This window comes from Drosophila kikkawai, chromosome 2L, assembly GCF_030179895.1.
Source record: "Drosophila kikkawai strain 14028-0561.14 chromosome 2L, DkikHiC1v2, whole genome shotgun sequence".
Lineage (NCBI taxonomy): Eukaryota > Metazoa > Arthropoda > Insecta > Diptera > Drosophilidae > Drosophila > Drosophila kikkawai.
The window spans coordinates 13,734,152-13,751,823 of record NC_091728.1 but is presented as its reverse complement, the minus strand read 5'-3'; the positions used below and the strand labels follow the sequence as shown (position 1 = coordinate 13,751,823).

Sequence of the window (17,672 nt, the reverse complement as noted above, 5' to 3'; positions counted from 1 at the left end):
TGCAGTTTTTTTAAATTAATAAAAACTAACACAAAACTGCTTTCCGAATCGAAATTAATGCATTTTTGGTATATGTATATGATATATTTTAATTGTTACCTGCAAACGTATACAAACTTTGGCTGGCCAAAGTTAACTTTCTTTCTTGTTTCTATTTCACAATCTAAGAACTTAATGCTTTTAAATCTAAGTTTTTTTCTTATAGCTTTAATTTTCTTAACTTATATAAAATTATGAATAAATATTCATTTAAAGAATTCCGGACTTTCTGAAGGGTCTTCTTATTTTAGTCAGTGAAGGATTCATTTCCGACTCTATAAATCGTATATATTCTTGATCATCATCAGATCACGCTAATCTTTCCGATTATGTCGGAAAAAATCGTTAAAGTTGAGCAAGATTTTGAATTCTTTAAGTGCCTGACAAAAAATATTTATAAATAAGATAGTAATATAATACTTCATATAAATATAGTATATATTTAATATACCAATAAAAACATAATCTAATTATGTTATACATGACATTACAATATTCTTTAATTTTTCTTGAACTTCAAGTGGCACTTAAAAAGATTCTTCTCCATATTTTTTCATGGATCGATCGAATAGAAATTGATTAATTTATATAGCAAATTTGCAATATCAGTGGACCTGCTCGACTACGAAGTTAATTGATTCTAACCGCTCTGAGTAGCCTCAACATGGCCCAAGGGTTTGGTTCCCTATAAAAGCTGACCCTTTCCCAGTCTTCGACACTTCAGTTCAGTTTGAGAATCATGAAATTCCTGACCATCTTTGCATTCGCCTGTGGTAAGTTCGCACCCTGAGCATTTCAACGTTTGAAAAACTAAAAATAGTTGGCATAATTCTGGTAGTGGCTTCGTTTGTGGTGCTCCACGGTGTCTACGGCTCACCGCTGCCGGTGCCTAATCCGGAACCAAGTCCTGTGCCCGAACCTGCACCCAAGGCAGAGCCCGTGGCCAACCCCAAACCCGTGGCTGCTCCAAATCCATTGCCGGTAGCCAATGCCCCCCAGTCCGCAGCCGCAGGTGATGGGAACTTTGTGGCTCTTTCCGCCAATGCCGAGCCCATGGTTCTGTCTCCAGAAGCTGCAAACCTAAAGAATGAAGAAACCCCGGTCATCTAACCAGGAGTTAAAGAGCAGCAGCAGCTAAATCCTACTGGAGCCTAGACACAAGCACACAAGGAAGACGCACACACGCATATATATATTTATATATTATTATTGTATATTATGTATTCCAACATCCAGCATGGGCATTAATAAAAATGTAGAAGGAATAGATTCGGTGTAAAGTTTTATAGAGTTTTTGATAAGATATATATCGATCAACTGTCCCTTTAGGCCTTCGGCTTTGCACCAAGCTTGCCGAGGGTGTAACTTCTCTTCAATTATATTTTGGCTTATTTATTTTATATTCCTATGTTTTTTATATATAATTACCAATCATTTGATTACGCATGACCAGGATTTTTTCAGTCTTTCAATTAAAATAAAAAACCTTACCCATAACCCATATTCAAAGAGTCACAAATGCCTGCCTAAATCCATTTCCCCCATCAACTTCCTGAATACAGATTACTGGGCCACGGCAGTCTCATGACATCGACACCGGCCGGCCGAGAGACCAAGCCACCGACCGACCGGATTTGCGTGAAAAAAGCACCGGCAAAAAATCACTTACAAAGAGGAAGCGGCCACTGCTCCAACTCCGACTCCAGCTCCAGTCCCAGCCAGTTTTATCAATGAAAAGACAGTGTGCGTGTAAGGCAGAGTTGATGACAAAAACCCACCGACGACCGCAGAGACAATGGCATTGGAGGGCATAAAACCACACGAAGGCCCATTGATCGGTGCGTCGAGTCTAAAGCTGGGTTCATCCGCATGGGGCTGTGTATATAAATCGGTTTATTTACATACACACACTATATAGTACTTCCCCTGGCCTCTTCCGTCGATCGTAAAACTTATCTCCAAGCTCAGCTCGTTCTCAATCGTTACAAGAGGGAACAATGTTGAGATATCAATTTACATGTTAACACATCGTGAGTCTCTGAATGAGTGGATGACTGACAAATTGGCAGACTATGAATGAACTCTGGGTGTATAAGAAGTTCAGCAGGTTTTTGTGTATAAGCCCCATGGGAAAGTAAAGCTTAGAATGTTTTGCAAATTTTTATAAAAAGAACCTTCAAACGGTAGCAAGTCAATGGGGGGGCCTTTCACATAAGTATTAGCAAAATTAGAATAATAATTGGGTTCCATTTGAGTGGGCTTAGAAAGCAAAACGTTTTTTCTTCTGGCAAATTCTGTGTGATTAAAAAACAGAACTACTGACTCATTAAAAATCCAGCTTAAGTCCCTTTACATTTCCCGCCAGTAATGCCTCAAACAAGTTTACGATCTTCTTTAAATATTCACAGCGAACTTCGCATAATGATGATTCTTTATTGATATGTTTAGGGTGTCAATCCCAAGATGGGATATGGCAGACCATTTTGCAGATTGGAAAACGTGGGACCTCGTCGGGCAGCCATCAAAAAGGCCAAGCCGACCAGAACTAGTAAGGAGAAAATTATAAATAACTAAATACCAAGAGTTTTTTACAGTACATATACCTATAGTACTTATAGCCCTCATGTTCGCTTTAGACTAAACGAGAATATTTTTTAAATTAGATGACTAATTGTAAACAAATTAGATCCGGTTAATCGCATTTACCAATTCGTTACTGTCAAAGGTGTGAACTTCACGTCAATAAATTCCCTGATCCACAAACCCCGATGTGTAAAACCACCAATTAGTGTTTTTAGCCTGCCTTTTGGATACATCTCATTAGAGGAGGCCGCAAATTCATAAATATAATCATTGGCAGAGCTAAAAAAGGGCGACTCATACAATTAAATCGATATAAATTATAAATCATTTTCAATAATTTTTGCTTATTTTTTATTTTGGCAACTGAAAATGTGCCAAATAAAAAACATCAAAAGCGGCATAATTATGGCAAATACAAAACCCACTTAATTATATTATCAACAGCAAAAAATATTGAAAAATTGAAAAACAATGCGTGGCATGAACCCAAAAAAATGTTTGTTGTTTTACTGGAGCAAGGGGGGAGCTCATAAAAAATGGAGGAGAGCGGAATGAAAGGCAGCTGGCAGCACATTAATTTATAATTATTTAGGCTACCATCAAAGGGTTAATCAGAACAAGTGCCACTTGGTTGGAGGCCCAGACGTGAAAGTTGTAGGGAGAATACATAGCGAATGGTGAATACACTTCTTTAAAATATTGAATTAAAAATTTATAAATATTTATAAAATTCTAAATAAATTAAAAAACATAAAAGAAAATAATACAAGTATTGATTTTGGGTTTGATATTAATTTTTGATTTTTCCAAACAAAATAAAATTTTAATAAATTAAAGACTTGCATTTTAAAACGATTTAATAATAATATATTTATTTATCCTTCTTATAGGAATTATATTAAATAAAAAAGCTAACATACCTCTATTCCAGTTAAGTGTATTCCCTAACTCATGTGGCGCAGCTCTGAGAAACAGCAACCGAAATACATTTTGTGGTCTGCTGGCTTTTTTGATTATTATTTTTCGGGGTGAGGCAAATTCGAAATTAATTTCCTCAACTGTGCGGGTGCCTCCAAATACGGCGGAAAAGTGGAAAAAATGGATCCACTCCAGATGAGAATTGCATAAAACAGACTCGGCATTACAGTCACAGCCACCCGTCGCCAGTTGCCCGCCTCATTAGAGCTAATCAAACTGAATGCTCTAATCAAAGTGGTTTGATTGCAAATCATTTTCACTCACACTTTCAGCTTTTCACTTTCAATCCAATTGATTGAGGGGCGGAGGGGGCGGCGGCGGGAAAATGGCGAAACAACGAGCAAGAAATCGAATGCGGAGAAATTAGCAAAACGTGAAACTGAAACCGCAAACAGCCATCAAATCGGCGGGCTGCAGGAGACAGTAGACAGGAGACAGGCGTGGGAGCCATGTCAGGGCATCCAGGAATTTACCAGGCGGCTGAGCAGAGTCGGATTCAATGGAAATAATCCAGGCTCCGAGTTCGTGTCTTATCGGGAATTTACGCTCGCGTGATTTGTGTGATTTTGCGATTGTTTAAACAATTAAAGTTTGCCCCGAACTTGGGGGCCAACTCCTGCGAAAGACCACGACCCAGGCCGGTATGGGGTTACGTGACCTGGAGCCTGGTTATAAGCAATTAATTGATTAGTCCTGGATAGCCATCGCTGATGACAAATAAACAGAGTCCCGGGAAAGTAAACGATGGGGATAATTAAATGTTAAGAACACTGTTAAGAAAGATTGTTTGAAAATTATAGAATATAATTTGTAATGGGAAAAGTTAGAGTATATTTTATTTTTAAGAAATATATATTGCAGTGCACTTAAATATGAGTGTGCTACTTAAAATACCTCACAATTAAATAAAACCATAATCGGCTTTACTTTCATTTAGCCAGCAAATTTGATTAAAATTAAATCGGCTTTAATTTGACCAGCAATTCATGACGTATTGGACTTTTATCAAATCAATACAAACAAATTAAACGATAAAAAGGCTAACCAAGTATAAATATTTATTTGGGAAACTTAAACAATATTATTATAAAATCAGACACATCCGCTTGGACTCTGCAAAAGACATTAGCAAATTAGATTTGATTTTTTGTTTATTGTTTGGCGGCTGATTAAAAGGCCTTTGTTTTCCGTGTGAGTTTTGTGGACGCTGCGTGGTCAACATAAACGAGCGGAAATCAATGATTGATAAGCATCGGCGAAATGACAAATTAATTGATTGAAAATGAACGAACAGAGAATGAATCATTTAATAAAGCTTTGTGCTATCTAACTCCCTTGGCTGCTGCGTGTGGTCGGTCGAAGGTCGAAGGTACAGTATCGATGATAAAGGATTGGCAAAGGACGTCCAATTAATTGATTGCCACGAAGGGCCGTGACTGGCTTAGGCCTCGGTTTGGGCCTAATAGAGCGTTTAAGGCTTAGGCGGGCTCTTTCAATTAATTAAAACCGAATCCCAGGAGGCTCTACCTCGGTCTCTACCTGGCACTCCCTTCGGAGTCAAGTGAACACCTGGCCGAGGCTGCAATTGCAACACTTCACCGCTGAGTGGGCACTACTTAGCCGGCACTCACACTGGGTTCCAAATGACTTTTGTATCGATTGGCTCAGGACAATGGACATTAAAGCGCATTCGTTGCGCCGCAGGACAGGAAACGGAAACGAAAAAACAATCGAACACATCGATTCGCATTCAGTTGGGGACATCCTGCGGTGTCTTTGTGCCGCCTCAAGTGAATCCTGCCTCATGAATGAACCAAAAAAAGAATACATTTCCACTTACAAACATTTTAGCTCAAGCTGGGAAATCTTTCATCTGCCAGCCGGCAGGTTCCCCTAAGTTTCAGTTTCACAAAATGTTGTCTTTCCCCAGTTTAATCTGCGTAAAGCAAACAAAAATAATGATGTACCTCCGGGTAGGGGAATCCCCTTGTAGTATTTAATATGCAAATATTACTTTTTCAAGTTTAATTGTCAGTTGACGAGGACTTGAGCAACAACAACAAAAAAATATTAACAAGGATTTGACAATGAATTTGAAAACACTTTATGCCAAATGAGTTTTTCTTTGTTTTTCAATATGAATATTTCTAGGAAGTACATCTTAACCCTTTTCTATTCCCATTTTGCTTTTCTTATCAGCGAGCAGCTTAAATATTTGCCAGTTGAGCAAACACAGTGTGTTTGCTTAGCTGCAAAAGCGACCGATTTAAATGGGGCCATGATAAGATTTGAGTCCTCAGTCACTTCAATATCCTCTTGTTCCCCCAGCAATCAAGATCCAATTACAAACAAATGCCTCAAATCATAAACAATATTAAACTGGCAACACAATGGTCATCATTTTGCGGCATTTGCATTTTGTATCACACCGATAAGATGCCATTTCCTGTGACAAACAAGCAGCTGCTCTGAGAATACATTGAATGTGTGTTTAAAAAGGAGCTTTCAATATTATTTTAAATTTATTAAAATGCATATTTGTATAGGAAATAAAACTATTCGCATTACTCAAGCTAAACTTTAGTCTCTAGGTTATAAATTATTATAAAATATTATTATTAAATTATTATAGTCTTAACCCAAAAAGGTTGTTGTGTTAATCTTCCTCATATCTCTTTAAGTTGACATTTTTCTGTGTAAGTAATCATCTCTGGCGAGTTAAACATGCCCAGAACTCACTCCTTCTGTCTATAAAAGCTGTCATCAACATGACAAAGCGGCTTTTGCCTTTTTTGGGACGAATGCCTTTGGTGGGCGGACTGAGTCTTGTGGACGAGAAACATAAATGAAATGAAAGATGGTTTGCCGTGGCTGATTATATGCCAAAGAAATGTGTGGAGATATATGTATAATATGCTTTTTTGTTTTTGTTTTTAGGCTCATAATGGATTGTCGTGTGCCTTAAATATAAATATCATTCTCGCATTTTAGTGTGTGTTTTTATGAAATTTATTTTTGTACATTTTCATGTTTGATTACGTGACAAATTTTCGAAATGCGGCTCGTAAAGCGAATCATCACGCGGGGTTGAACACACTCAAGGTTCTGCCAGCTTTAAGGGCTGATGCACTCTGGCAAGGATTAGGTAAACGGAATCACCAAACTTTCCACACTTTGTTCCCCCTTTAAAACCCTTTTATTTATCAAACAATAAACTGTTCTTCTCCATAAGCACATTCCATTCGCTGGCGGCATTTGCATAATGATTGCTGCGACGGAACCACATTCCAGACCCGCTCCGAGCCTGGCAATAAAACTAATAAAAAGTGTTGAGCTAACAAAATGCATATCATAAATTACAGACATTTTTCGGGAACCCAAGCTGAGAGCGGCGGACGATCCTCAAAAACCGAAAGTCTGCATAAATCTTTTCAAACGAAACGCTCTCAAGCGACGTTTGGTCCATTTAAAACTCATGAAAGGCGACACTTTTACCCTAAACTGAATTCCGGTTAAGGCAACCATCCCCAGCTAGAAAATTAGAGCAATCGAACGAGATCAGCCAGAGGGAAAGAGATACTACAGGTAGCCCGGTATCAGGTAGATTTCGGCTAAAACCAAAGGGACAAAGAGGACAAATTGCGTCAACACGGCGCCCTGGCATATATTTTATTACGGATTCCATAATTTAGAAAGTAGATCATGACGAGTCTCTATATGATTTACAATCGGGAAAACATTTTCTGTTTAGAGCTTTAGATTTTCCTTTATTTTGCAATGAAAACAATGTAAACAACACTTTCTCAACTGAACTATATCAGAATCAAATCCCCCAAAAATACATAAGACCCCCCCTTCAAGCCAGCTCAGTTGGCTGAATTTATTAATAATTTGGAATCTTCACAAAGTTTTATATACATTTTTTGCATCCTAGTTATATTTTTCCACTAATTACTGCTGAACATGTTATGTCCAAACCTCCTCCTTGTGGACCGGAGCTGCAAAGTCCGACTTGAAGTCAGTTTTGCGAGTGTGAACCAGCTTCCCAGAGATATCGTTGACATCATGCTGGCTAGTGAAGTCGTAGACAGTTTTCAACTGACCATCGATCGTCTGCCGAGAGCTGGAGCTGGACCTGGACTGAATGCTGATTTGGGGAGCAACGGTGCCGAAATGCCACAGGCAGAGGCAGGCTATGGGGTAAAGGGAATTTTAAATAAATTAATTTCCAAATATTCTCGGGTACTTCAAAACACTTGCAGAAAATGCCGATCAATCGGATGTAGTTCATAGTGCGAGATTTGTTTGAAGACTGTGGCGACACTTTACTAACTTGCCTCCCACTTGGACTATCCGTAACGCATGGAATTCGTTCCGCCAAATTAAGGAAATCAAATGCGCAATTTGAACGTATGGCTAACACCCTATAACTTTTCGAATTATATTTTAAGACAAGAGTGTCCGCATTTAGTCTACATCCTAAGCCCTTTCAGTGCTTTTAACTGTGACATCACTTGGTGGTAAATGTAGATGGGTTAAGACCCATTTTTATATAGGCGATTCGACCGTTACACAACACCGAATAAATAATCACTCACTTTAAGATATTACTAACTCCTTACGAATTTTATTGTTTTACTAGATGTGACTGTGACTGTGGCTTAGGCCTTTAAAAGCAGGTCTCTTATAGGCGCTTTATTGCCTTGTCGATCCTCCTGCGCAGCTCATTGAGCAAGTCTGCGTACTGATTTCTATAGGATTGCTTCAATTTTCTTTCCAGCTTTCTCATCTGCTTGCTGGTCTCCCTGTCAAGCAGCACAGCCATCTCCGTTTGGCTAGGCTTGCAATTATCCTTTTGCAACTGCTCCGCTTTCAGCTTGTCCTGCTCCTCCCGGAGCTCGTTTCTGGAATTGTTTAGTTTGACAGACAAGTGATCCCTCTCATCCGTGAGCAGGGCCAATTGGGTCATTGACGACTTAAACTGGGTGTCCAGTTTTACCTTCCATTCATCTAACAACTTGACCTCTGCCTGTGCTTGTGCAAGCTTCCTCCGGAGCTCGTTGAAGGGGGCTGTTTGTTCTACCTCGAAATTTAATATAGATTCGCCTTTGTTGGAAACAGTTGGTACAGTTGTTATCGGAGATTCAGATGTTGTAGATTCAGGTTCAGTTTTAGCCGGAGCGACTAAGAGGACTAGGAGGAAGAAATCAGTATACAAGGTTTGGTGTGGTGAAAATTCTCAAAAGAAAACTTACGCAAAGCTGCAGCAAAAAGAAGTAGGAACCTCATATTGAAGGGACGGGTCTTTCGAGAGTAAGCGAAGCAGAGATTAGACTCATTCTTAAATAGGTGATTCGATGGTTAAATAAGGCCGAAGATTTGTTCTGCGTGACCCTCAATTAGGGATCTTTCTGCTTGACTTTTAATGGTAAATTACGAGTATAACGAGGCGATTTATCACCACCCCCCTTTTAACACTCGGTTTTGGATGTAGTTCATATTGCGAGATTATATTCAAGAATGTGACGATGCCTTCCTAACCTCCCACCCACTTCGACCACTTCCTATGAAGCATGGAATTCGTTCCGCCAAAGTATTGAAACGCGCAATTTGAAGGTGTTGCCAACTCCCCATAACTATCCAAATTTTATTGGTATAGTTCGCATGAGTAAGGGTATGGGTATGGATTTTGTTATGGTTTCCTACTGGGTTTGAATAACTTTTTGAATGACCTATTTGTGATCGTCTTTTGAATCTCCTTCAGGACGAATTCGTATTTTCCTATCTTGCCTAGCGTCTCTTGGAGCTCCTTCTTGGTCCCTTCTAGGTCGCGGGCCGCTTCTTTCTTATTCTGCTTTAGTTTCGACGTTTGGGACTTTAACTTGGCCTCCAGCTTTTTCTTATCGTCTTCTAAGACATTGAGCCTTGCCTTTGCGTCTGCGAGCTCTGCCTGGAGCTTCTCTTCATCCTCGGAATTTATAGATTTGCCTTTGTCGGAATCAGTTGGTTCAGTTGTTATCGGCGAATCAGTTGTTGTAGATTCATCTGGTGCAGTTTTAGTCGGAGCGACTAAGAGGACTAGGAGGAAGAAATCAGTATACACGGTTTAGTGTGGTGAAAATTCTCAAAGAAAACTTACGAAAAGCTGCTGCACAAAGGAGTAGGAACCTCATATTGAAGGGTGGCTCTTTCCAGAGTAAGTGATGAAGAGATTAGACTCATTCTTATATAGGCGATTATTAGGTTAAATAAGGTGAGGTGTAAATGCCGAAGATTTGTTCTGCGTGATCGTTATGGTTCGACTTTTATTGGTTCATTACGACGAGTATAATGTGGTATCTTGTCACCAACCCATTGGAACCACTCAGTAAGTACCATCGGTTAAGAAGTGTTTTAAATTCTCGCTTTCGGATGTAGTTCATACTGCGAGATTTTATTCTAGAATGTGACGATGCCTTGCTAACCTGCCACCCACTTGGATCTTCCCGAAACGCATGGAATTCGTTCCGCCAAAGTATTGAAACGCGCAATTTGAAGGTGTTGCCAACTCCCCAAAATTATCCACATTTTATTGGTATTGATCGAATGAGTATGGGTATGGGTATGGATTTGGTTTCGGTTTCCTACGTTTCTCCTTCCGCGATATCTCCATGTCCAGCTTGTATTGCGTCTCCTGGAGCTGCTTTTTGGTCTCTTCTAGTTCGCGGGCCGCGGCTATATTTTTCTTATTTAGTTCTGACGTTTTGTCCTCGAGCGGTTTCTTATCGTCTTCTAAGATATTAAGCCTTGCCTTAGCGTTTGCGAGCTCTCCCTGGAGCTTTCTTTTTCCAATATTTTTCTTCCTTAGTTCTGACTTTTTAGGCTTTAACTTGTCCTCGAGCTGTTTCTTATCCTCGTGTGAGATTGGATCCTCTTCGAGCTGTTTCTGGTAAATAGTTGAAAAGGCGTTTTCAGAAGATGCAGTTGGTATCATAGGGTCCTCCGCCAATGCAGCTTGTATAGTAATGGCCGAAGTGGCCAACAGGACTAAAAAGAAAAAGGCAGGGTACAAACTTTGGTCTGATGAAAATCCTAAGAAGAAAACTTACGCAGAGCCGCAGAACACAGCAGTAGGAACTTCATTTTGAAGAGACGGGTCTTTCGAAAGTAAGTGAAAGTAAGTGAAGCAGGTTAGACACATTTATATAGGCGATACGACAGTTACATAAGTTGAGGCGCAACGGTCTAGATTAGAATTCCTTTCTGCTTGACCTTTAATGGCACATTACGGCGAGGCAACGTGATTATTTAATGCAACTTAATTCCCTGTTGAAGTTACCAGTAAATAACCATAGTTAAAGGATGGGTTGTAACTCTCGCATTTATTATTCAACTTTAGATCTGGGATGTCCAGCCTCACAGCTCTCTATTTATTCTACTCAATAGAAATGATCTAGCTTGTAAAACTTTTGGGTTAACTAAGAAAGTCAGAGGGCATGCCTTTTAGTCATAGAAATATGTTTTTTTTTTAATCCAGAATTTTTGGAACAAAATTTAAGACGCTTTGTTCCCGCAGCATGATTAACCTTTCTCGCCAGGCTGTCTTCTCTTTAGGCTCCCGCTCTCCTGCTATCATTTTGTCAGCCCGCTCTTTGGCGATTTGCTGGACATATTCGTTGACCTTCTCTGAGCTCGGACATTCCTCCTGCGGTGGCTGAGCATTGACCTTGCTGATCTTCAGATTTTCGCTTAACAGCTCATTCTGTAATTTTGCAATCTCTTTGTAGAGTGTAGACATTTTATCTAAAACAGTTTCGATCTCATTCTGTCTCAATACCATCCGGGACTTCTTAGCTTTTATAGCAATATTGACCGCATTCAACTGGGTGTTCATCTTTTCGAGCTCCTGAGTAATAATTTTATCTCGATTCGAGGGCAGAGGAAAAGGCAGGAGCTCTGCCATTGAGCCGCAGGCCACTAAAGCGAATTATTTTAGTTATTTTCTAATTCGAGTGAATTATTTTTTGACAAACACTTACGAGCCACAATCAACCATACAAGGTAGCCTTTCATATTGAACTATTTAAAGTTATCTGTTCCAGCAAGAAATATATAGAGAAACCAATTTGGAACGTACTTAAACGAAATATAGTTTGAATTATTACGGAAAAATTTGTTCTGTTCCGTGGAAAAACTAATCCGATATGGATTTTATAAAACTTCAAAGCCAAGACTTGGTTGATTCATTTTCTGAATTGTTTTAGAAGTTTTTGAAACTTTGTTACAATATTTCTATACTTATTTTAAAAAAGACCTAAAGAAAGATTAAATCATTAAGCTAGAAATTAGGCTGAATTTAATGTGAAATTAATTCAGTTTCATGACAAAAAATATATATAACAGACCTGCGCTTTTATATAAGTACTCCATTGTATCAATTCATATATGCAATTAATACGAGCTCATTAATTAAGCCACGACAGATTTATTAGCAGTCTAAGCCAAACTGAGACTTCCCATGCCAAATGAATGTGAGAAGGCAAGGAGCCAGCCAGAAAGTGGCATTGTCTTTACCGCCAAAAAGTGAAACTGCAGCTCGGCGATTTGAAAATTTCCAACATCCGTTGTCGGAGTGGAGGGGGAAATAATGAAACTGAAATTTCGCCCACATCTCCGGCTATGCAAATGAAGACTTGCGCCTGCGCACGCGTCAAATTGGAAGCGGAATTGGCTGTGGATGTGGGAGGCCCGAAACCGAGGCATGGCCATCTCGTGGGCGAGCGGTCACTCTGTGGCGTAGGTTCTCCTCGGGCTAATTGATGAAAATTCAGTCAAATTATGCGCAAGTTGCTCGCTTTTTGCGTGGTGTCTGCTGCCCCGGCTCCACATTTGGGCAAGAGTCGTTACTACCTTATAATCCACTCAAAACCATTCTGTAATTTTGATAGCTTATTGATTTTCACCTTACAAGGCACACAGAACACAACGAATGCCCATAAGACACATTTTGGTTTTCAATTTGGGGCAACGAGCAAAGATTATTGCTCGATTTTTATTATAAGATTTGTACAAAAATAGTATTTGCATCTTAAATTCCATCTAAGCTACCAAAAGACCTCAAGGGAAAATCACAACTAATATTTCTTAAAGTACTTAAACAATTAACATTAAACCAACCCGGTTAGCCACTAACCCAATAATGTCAGATCAAGATTATGGTTAAAATGATGTGAAAGTTAGTCATATTTTTACAGGAAGTTACAAGTTCCACAAAACTTTCCTACCCTCCGGCAAGTCTCTCCTATTTATTGAGCTTGTCATCGCAGCATCTCAATTAGCAGACTTTCAACGCCACTTCGATTTGGTTCTTGCATAAGTAGGAGACAATATCTTCAGCCGATTCCGTCTCCCGATTCCCACACAGAGACAATGGAGCATTTCTCATTTTGATTGCCGTATTATGATGATGATGATGATGATGATGATGATGGCTCTGTGTTTGTGACTTTCCACTGCTGCAGTTTTCGGTTTCAATTTCCCATGGCTGGAGTCGTATCCCACTCGCAGCCAGCATGTGTTTTATTATGATTTTCGCCGCTTTTCAGCTCGAGCTCACGCTTTCATTTGCGTTCGGAAAATGACCCACTTCCGGATTAGCATGCCATGTCCACTTTTACTGCGTGCTCCATGTGTATACTCCTCCATTTGGAAAAGGGCCTGGGCCCGGCATAGAACCATCGATGGGACAGGGGCTAATGATGTCGTAGGTATCCACTTGATAATAAACATCCGCCGCGTTCCGCAGTGAGTAAGTGTGTTGCATGTTTGTTGCATTTAATTGTAATTTATTTGCCGGGCCCATCGATGGGGGAACCCAGAACGGAAGCAAATATTTTCCGGTGGAAGCTGCCCCGGCCAAAAGGGAAGTCGCTGCCCAGTTCCACTCTGTTTTTTGTTATCCAACGTTCTATGATGCATTGATTGATTGTGGGGCAGGTCTAATGGGCTAATGGACTCTCAGTCAGTCTCTCGTGCTTGATAAGCAGCTTAAGACCAGAAGGACTTAACCCACTGAAAGCAACTAACTAAGAGGTGTTTTTCTATATTTAATATACAGATTTTTAAAATGTTCTTAAGGTCCCAAATGTTTTGTAACTATTTATATAATTTTAAAATATTTAATTTTTATTTTTTAACCCGTAAAACTTATTTTTAAAAGCATTTCCAATCCCCTTTACAGGGTCAAGGAGTTCGCCTGCCTGCGATGCCTTTGAATGACATCGATTTGCTGCCTTATGCGTACTTCTCCGGTCGCTGCGTTCTGTCGGCTTTTGCTTAAAGGGAAAAATTCCAATCGAAGCCGCATGCCAATTGGCGTTCGAGTGGAGCGATCGAACAGCATCCAGTCCCCAATCAATCAGACATAAAGGGAAGCCAGAGCGAATTGCTGGCTAATTTTACGCAATACACGCGAAGAATGCGGCGCACTGCGGCCGACAAAGGAAGCGGCCAGGTAACTTCTTCCGCTGCAGCAAAAGCACCTGAGCCCGGGGCATCCATCAGGCTAGCTTCACCCCATTTGGTGACCGGGGGAATGGGCGATTGGTGACCCCCATTCGCCACCAACAGCGGGCGACTCTTCACACCCGAGCCGGCATAATTGCCTCGGAACAGAACAGAAGCAGCCAGGTTAATTAGCTGCGGTTCGGGGGGAATATCCTCGCCCTCGTGTGGCCAGAAATCAAAGCGGAAATTGTTTATTAAACAAATCCACAGGCAGTTCTGTGTGTGGATAATGGACTTTTAATTGAGTTCTGGTGCGTGCTAGGGCCCCATATTATTGGTTCGAAATTGGGTATTGGATCACATAATCGCCGGGTTGTCACTGCTCCGGAAGCCTAACAAGGGATCCAAGATGGGGAAACTTATTTTTAGAGGAGTGGATTCTCAATAGAGACTTCAAGTTGGATTTCGTAAGTGTATCATTTGCATTTGTCAATGCGATTGGCACACTTTATAATGATCTCCAGTCAGCATTCCATTATAATCGATATCGTTACCATTCACTTTCATTCACCGAAATTATGTTGCTTGTTCAGAGTAAAATGGCTTTGTAATTGAGCCTACTGACATAAAGCTATCTCATGTCTTGGAAAAGATATTGAGAAACACGGTTTTTTAATAATTTTGCCGAGTGTTTATTAAAAGAAATAAACTGGGGCAAGGTATTGCTTAAAATATTTTTACTGGTCTACTTTTATCAGAGATTTTATATACTTTTATATTTTTCCATTAGCCTTGCAATTGATATACAAAATTAATGAAAAATAAAAGATTAATATCTTGTTTTAGCTTCTGAAGCCAAAATGAAACGTGGGTGATTTCAGCACATACAAAAATAATAGTGGTCGTCATGTGGGCTTGTGGCCACTGTCTTAGTAGGTGTCACTAGTCTCTAATTGCTGAAAATTATGCAAAATACTAAGCGCAATATACAAAGAGCTCTAAACTGTAGCCACAAATGGTTAAAAGTCATTTACTACCTTGTAATCCCTGCTCAGTTTGATGTTAAATCGACACCAGATATTGGATTTCACCGTACAAGGTAAGCAAAATTGGAAATCGCCCACCTTTAGGCATTTAATTTTCAATTTAGAGAACAGCTTTTGGGCTCAGCACTCGGGTAATGATGATTTCCATAGTTAACTTTCCTTTTCGGCTAATCAACAGCCGGGTATATCATCACCCACTATCATTACATCATAATAGATGCGCCATAGATCAGGGCATGAAATCGACTTCCGTCCGACACGCACTTAAAAATGATCGTGGCAATGCGGAGGGGAAAGTTATCAACATCTCATTACCATCGTAGAGAAGTATCGCCTCAATGAGAGTGAGTCTTGGCTTGGGCCTGGGTAATTCCAAACGCCAAAACAATGACACATAAATCGCTGAAAAAATCAAGCGTAACATCAACATTTTCCCATCCAATGCCGTACGCTGAATTCATCGGTTGAAGTGCCATATGGAAAGTTGCAAATTGGCCGGGCCATGTGGATGGAAAGCCAGGCAACAAGTCGCTTGCAGCTTGCTGGTAATGTGAGAAAAAAGCAAAGTGCAGCTGCCACAATTGTGACGACGACGACTGTCGCGCATCCATGAGATACTTGTGCACTCAGATACTCAGATACTAGGCAATTGTAGTTGCATGGCCACAATTGCCGCTGAAGTGGGAGGCGTGTTGTCACTCCCTACAACGACTCGATGCTGTTTTGAAATTCAATTCGTTTTGGCTGGCATATGCAGTCAGTTATATATAGACTACTGTCTATGGGTTAGAATTTTCTTTTATTTTCTATTATATTTGGTTTATATTTTTTATAAATTTTTTAAATATCTCCAAGGTTGTCTCATGTTCTATAGAACATAATTAGAGTCTGTATTTCAGTTGGCATCGCCCACTCAAGTCAACCGAGTAGCTTTAAAACTATTACACCCGGCATTGATGTAGGTCGTTGGTTTCCCAAGACAGCGTCATCGAATGGCTGCCATTTACGGCCCGAAGACTCTGCCAACATATGGCACAAGTATAAAAAGTCGAGGCGCATAAAAATCATCTTTTGTTTTTTATGAGCCGCGCCAGAGGCATCCGCCCGCACACGAGGCAGTGACATAAGCTGCCGTTTTTTCGCTCGCCTTACATAAGTGATGGATGGATCTATATAAATACACATATCCATATACATAAATATATATACATATATGTGGTTCTTGGCCAGGTTTTTGGCGGCCAATTAATGGGAAGCCCGACAGGTTGGCGCGTGGCAACTTTTTCTCTTTCGGCGCCTACACTCTTGTAACGCTTTGTTGCCGACTTGATTGCATATCTGTTGATGTGTTATTTTTTTATGGGTTCGCATTCGATATTGGGGCCTGCTGCTGCATTTTCTGCGTGGGCCACAAAAAACAAAAACGAGCGTTGGCTGAAAAACAACTCAAAGACTCGTTCGTATCCATGAAAACCAAATTCATTCACTAAACTCGACTCAAGCTTTTAGTTTTTCATTGATAAAAAAGGCCTAGTTTATGAATGGTGCTTGTGGCTGGTTTAATTGGGGCTACAGGTGTTCACCATTTGCATATCAATAATACGGGAAGAGACGGGCCAGAAAGTTCTAAAGAAGTGCCTCGTATTGAAGGGTTTTACCACTCTCAGGGATTAACATATTTTAAAGCCAGATAGATATTTGTTGCCTTAAAAATATCCAATTATTCAGTCGCTGTCTCTGTTTTTAAATTCTTCATATTTTTGGGGTCGACACAACAAAGTTTTTTCCCCCATCAGACTCATCAATCATCAAAAGGCAAAGCGGCGCATTACGCCCCAGTTGCGAGGTCTGGACCAGACCAACAAGCTCCCCAATATTGTCAACAGATCGAGTTTTGTAACCAAAAATTCATTAGCCTTTGGCGGAATTTCAAGTACTCAGGAAAAAAATCAACAAAATGAAATAAAACTGGGAATCAAGCGAACAAATTTGGTCTTGAATAGAGAAATTATAAAAATTTATTTGGTATCTATAGGATATAATTTAAATATCCATTTAATACTACAGATTACTACCTAATAAATCTAAGTATAAAATAATGTATCAAAATGAAACATACCCCTTAGGGATCCCTTTATTTTTGTCCCTGTGTATACCCCCTGAATTGGGGAATTCGCTTCGCTCTCGCGTCAACAAAGCATAAAACGCACTTAACCCACTGCCTGCCGGGTACTGAGTACTCAGTACTGAATACTCCGCAACAACCGGCTAACAATAACATCGGGAATCGCTACTGGGCACCCCGATCCGAGGAGCTAGCTGAACTGAAGCGAGCTGACCAAACAAATTGAACGCCCCCACCCTTTGGCCCGCTGCGCTCTTTGTGCCCAATTGAAAACTCAGCAAGTTTTCAAAACAATTTTTGTGTGTGCCACCGAAGAAGTCAGGGAGCTGGGGAGAGCAGGGAGGGAGTCCAGACCGAGTCCGAGTCCCACATGCTGAGGGCGCCTTCGTGGTCATATGTATGTACTGGAGCTGGCA

The 17,672-nt window shown here is 40.2% G+C and overlaps 3 protein-coding genes and 1 long non-coding RNA gene across 6 annotated transcripts; 1 reads left to right on the top strand and 3 right to left on the bottom strand.

Annotated features, from left to right (window-relative positions):
- The first annotated feature begins 667 nt into the window (after positions 1-667).
- LOC108074341 (uncharacterized) lies at positions 668-1,304 on the top strand. Its single transcript, XM_017166367.3, has 2 exons — positions 668-812; positions 878-1,304. Exons 1-2 carry the CDS (start codon positions 779-781, stop codon positions 1,147-1,149), a joined length of 306 nt encoding a protein of 101 aa, XP_017021856.1. The 5' UTR covers positions 668-778; the 3' UTR covers positions 1,150-1,304.
- Positions 1,305-2,429: 1,125 nt separating this feature from the next.
- LOC108074418 (uncharacterized) lies at positions 2,430-2,804 on the bottom strand. The gene is made up of 2 exons (XR_001770695.3): positions 2,643-2,804; positions 2,430-2,584 (listed from the first exon to the last, which is right to left on the bottom strand). It is a non-coding gene; the product is annotated as an uncharacterized lncRNA (long non-coding RNA).
- A 4,651-nt stretch (positions 2,805-7,455) lies between these two features.
- Positions 7,456-8,015, bottom strand: Acp26Ab (Accessory gland protein 26Ab). The gene is made up of 2 exons (XM_017166378.2): positions 7,861-8,015; positions 7,456-7,793 (listed from the first exon to the last, which is right to left on the bottom strand). The coding sequence occupies exons 1-2, from the start codon at positions 7,889-7,891 to the stop codon at positions 7,567-7,569; spliced, it is 258 nt and encodes an 85-aa protein (XP_017021867.1). The 5' UTR covers positions 7,892-8,015; the 3' UTR covers positions 7,456-7,566.
- Positions 8,016-8,198: 183 nt separating this feature from the next.
- Positions 8,199-11,755, bottom strand: LOC108074328 (uncharacterized). Of its 3 annotated transcripts, XR_011444461.1 has the most exons (5): positions 11,619-11,755; positions 10,689-11,556; positions 9,740-10,626; positions 8,856-9,678; positions 8,199-8,793 (listed from the first exon to the last, which is right to left on the bottom strand). XR_011444461.1 is itself a non-coding variant. In XM_017166340.2 (2 exons), exons 1-2 carry the CDS (start codon positions 8,887-8,889, stop codon positions 8,285-8,287), a joined length of 543 nt encoding a protein of 180 aa, XP_017021829.1. In that variant the 5' UTR covers positions 8,890-9,013; the 3' UTR covers positions 8,199-8,284. The 3 variants fall into 3 exon arrangements, 1 of the variants encoding a protein (XP_017021829.1); XR_011444457.1 differs by lacking the exon at positions 11,619-11,755 and having other exon boundaries at positions 10,689-10,831; XM_017166340.2 differs by lacking the exons at positions 9,740-10,626; positions 10,689-11,556; positions 11,619-11,755 and having other exon boundaries at positions 8,856-9,013.
- Positions 11,756-17,672: the final 5,917 nt, after the last annotated feature.

Coding starts and splice junctions, on each gene's coding strand:
- LOC108074341 (XM_017166367.3), top strand. CDS start 779: ATGAAATTCCTGACCATCTTTGCATTCGCCTGTG. Junction 813..877: donor CATCTTTGCATTCGCCTGTG/GTAAGTTCGCAC, acceptor TAATTCTGGTAG/TGGCTTCGTTTGTGGTGCTC.
- Acp26Ab (XM_017166378.2), bottom strand. CDS start 7,891: ATGAACTACATCCGATTGATCGGCATTTTCT. Junction 7,794..7,860: donor CCGATTGATCGGCATTTTCT/GCAAGTGTTTTG, acceptor TTTACCCCATAG/CCTGCCTCTGCCTGTGGCAT.
- LOC108074328 (XM_017166340.2), bottom strand. CDS start 8,889: ATGAGGTTCCTACTTCTTTTTGCTGCAGCTTTGC. Junction 8,794..8,855: donor TCTTTTTGCTGCAGCTTTGC/GTAAGTTTTCTT, acceptor TCTTCCTCCTAG/TCCTCTTAGTCGCTCCGGCT.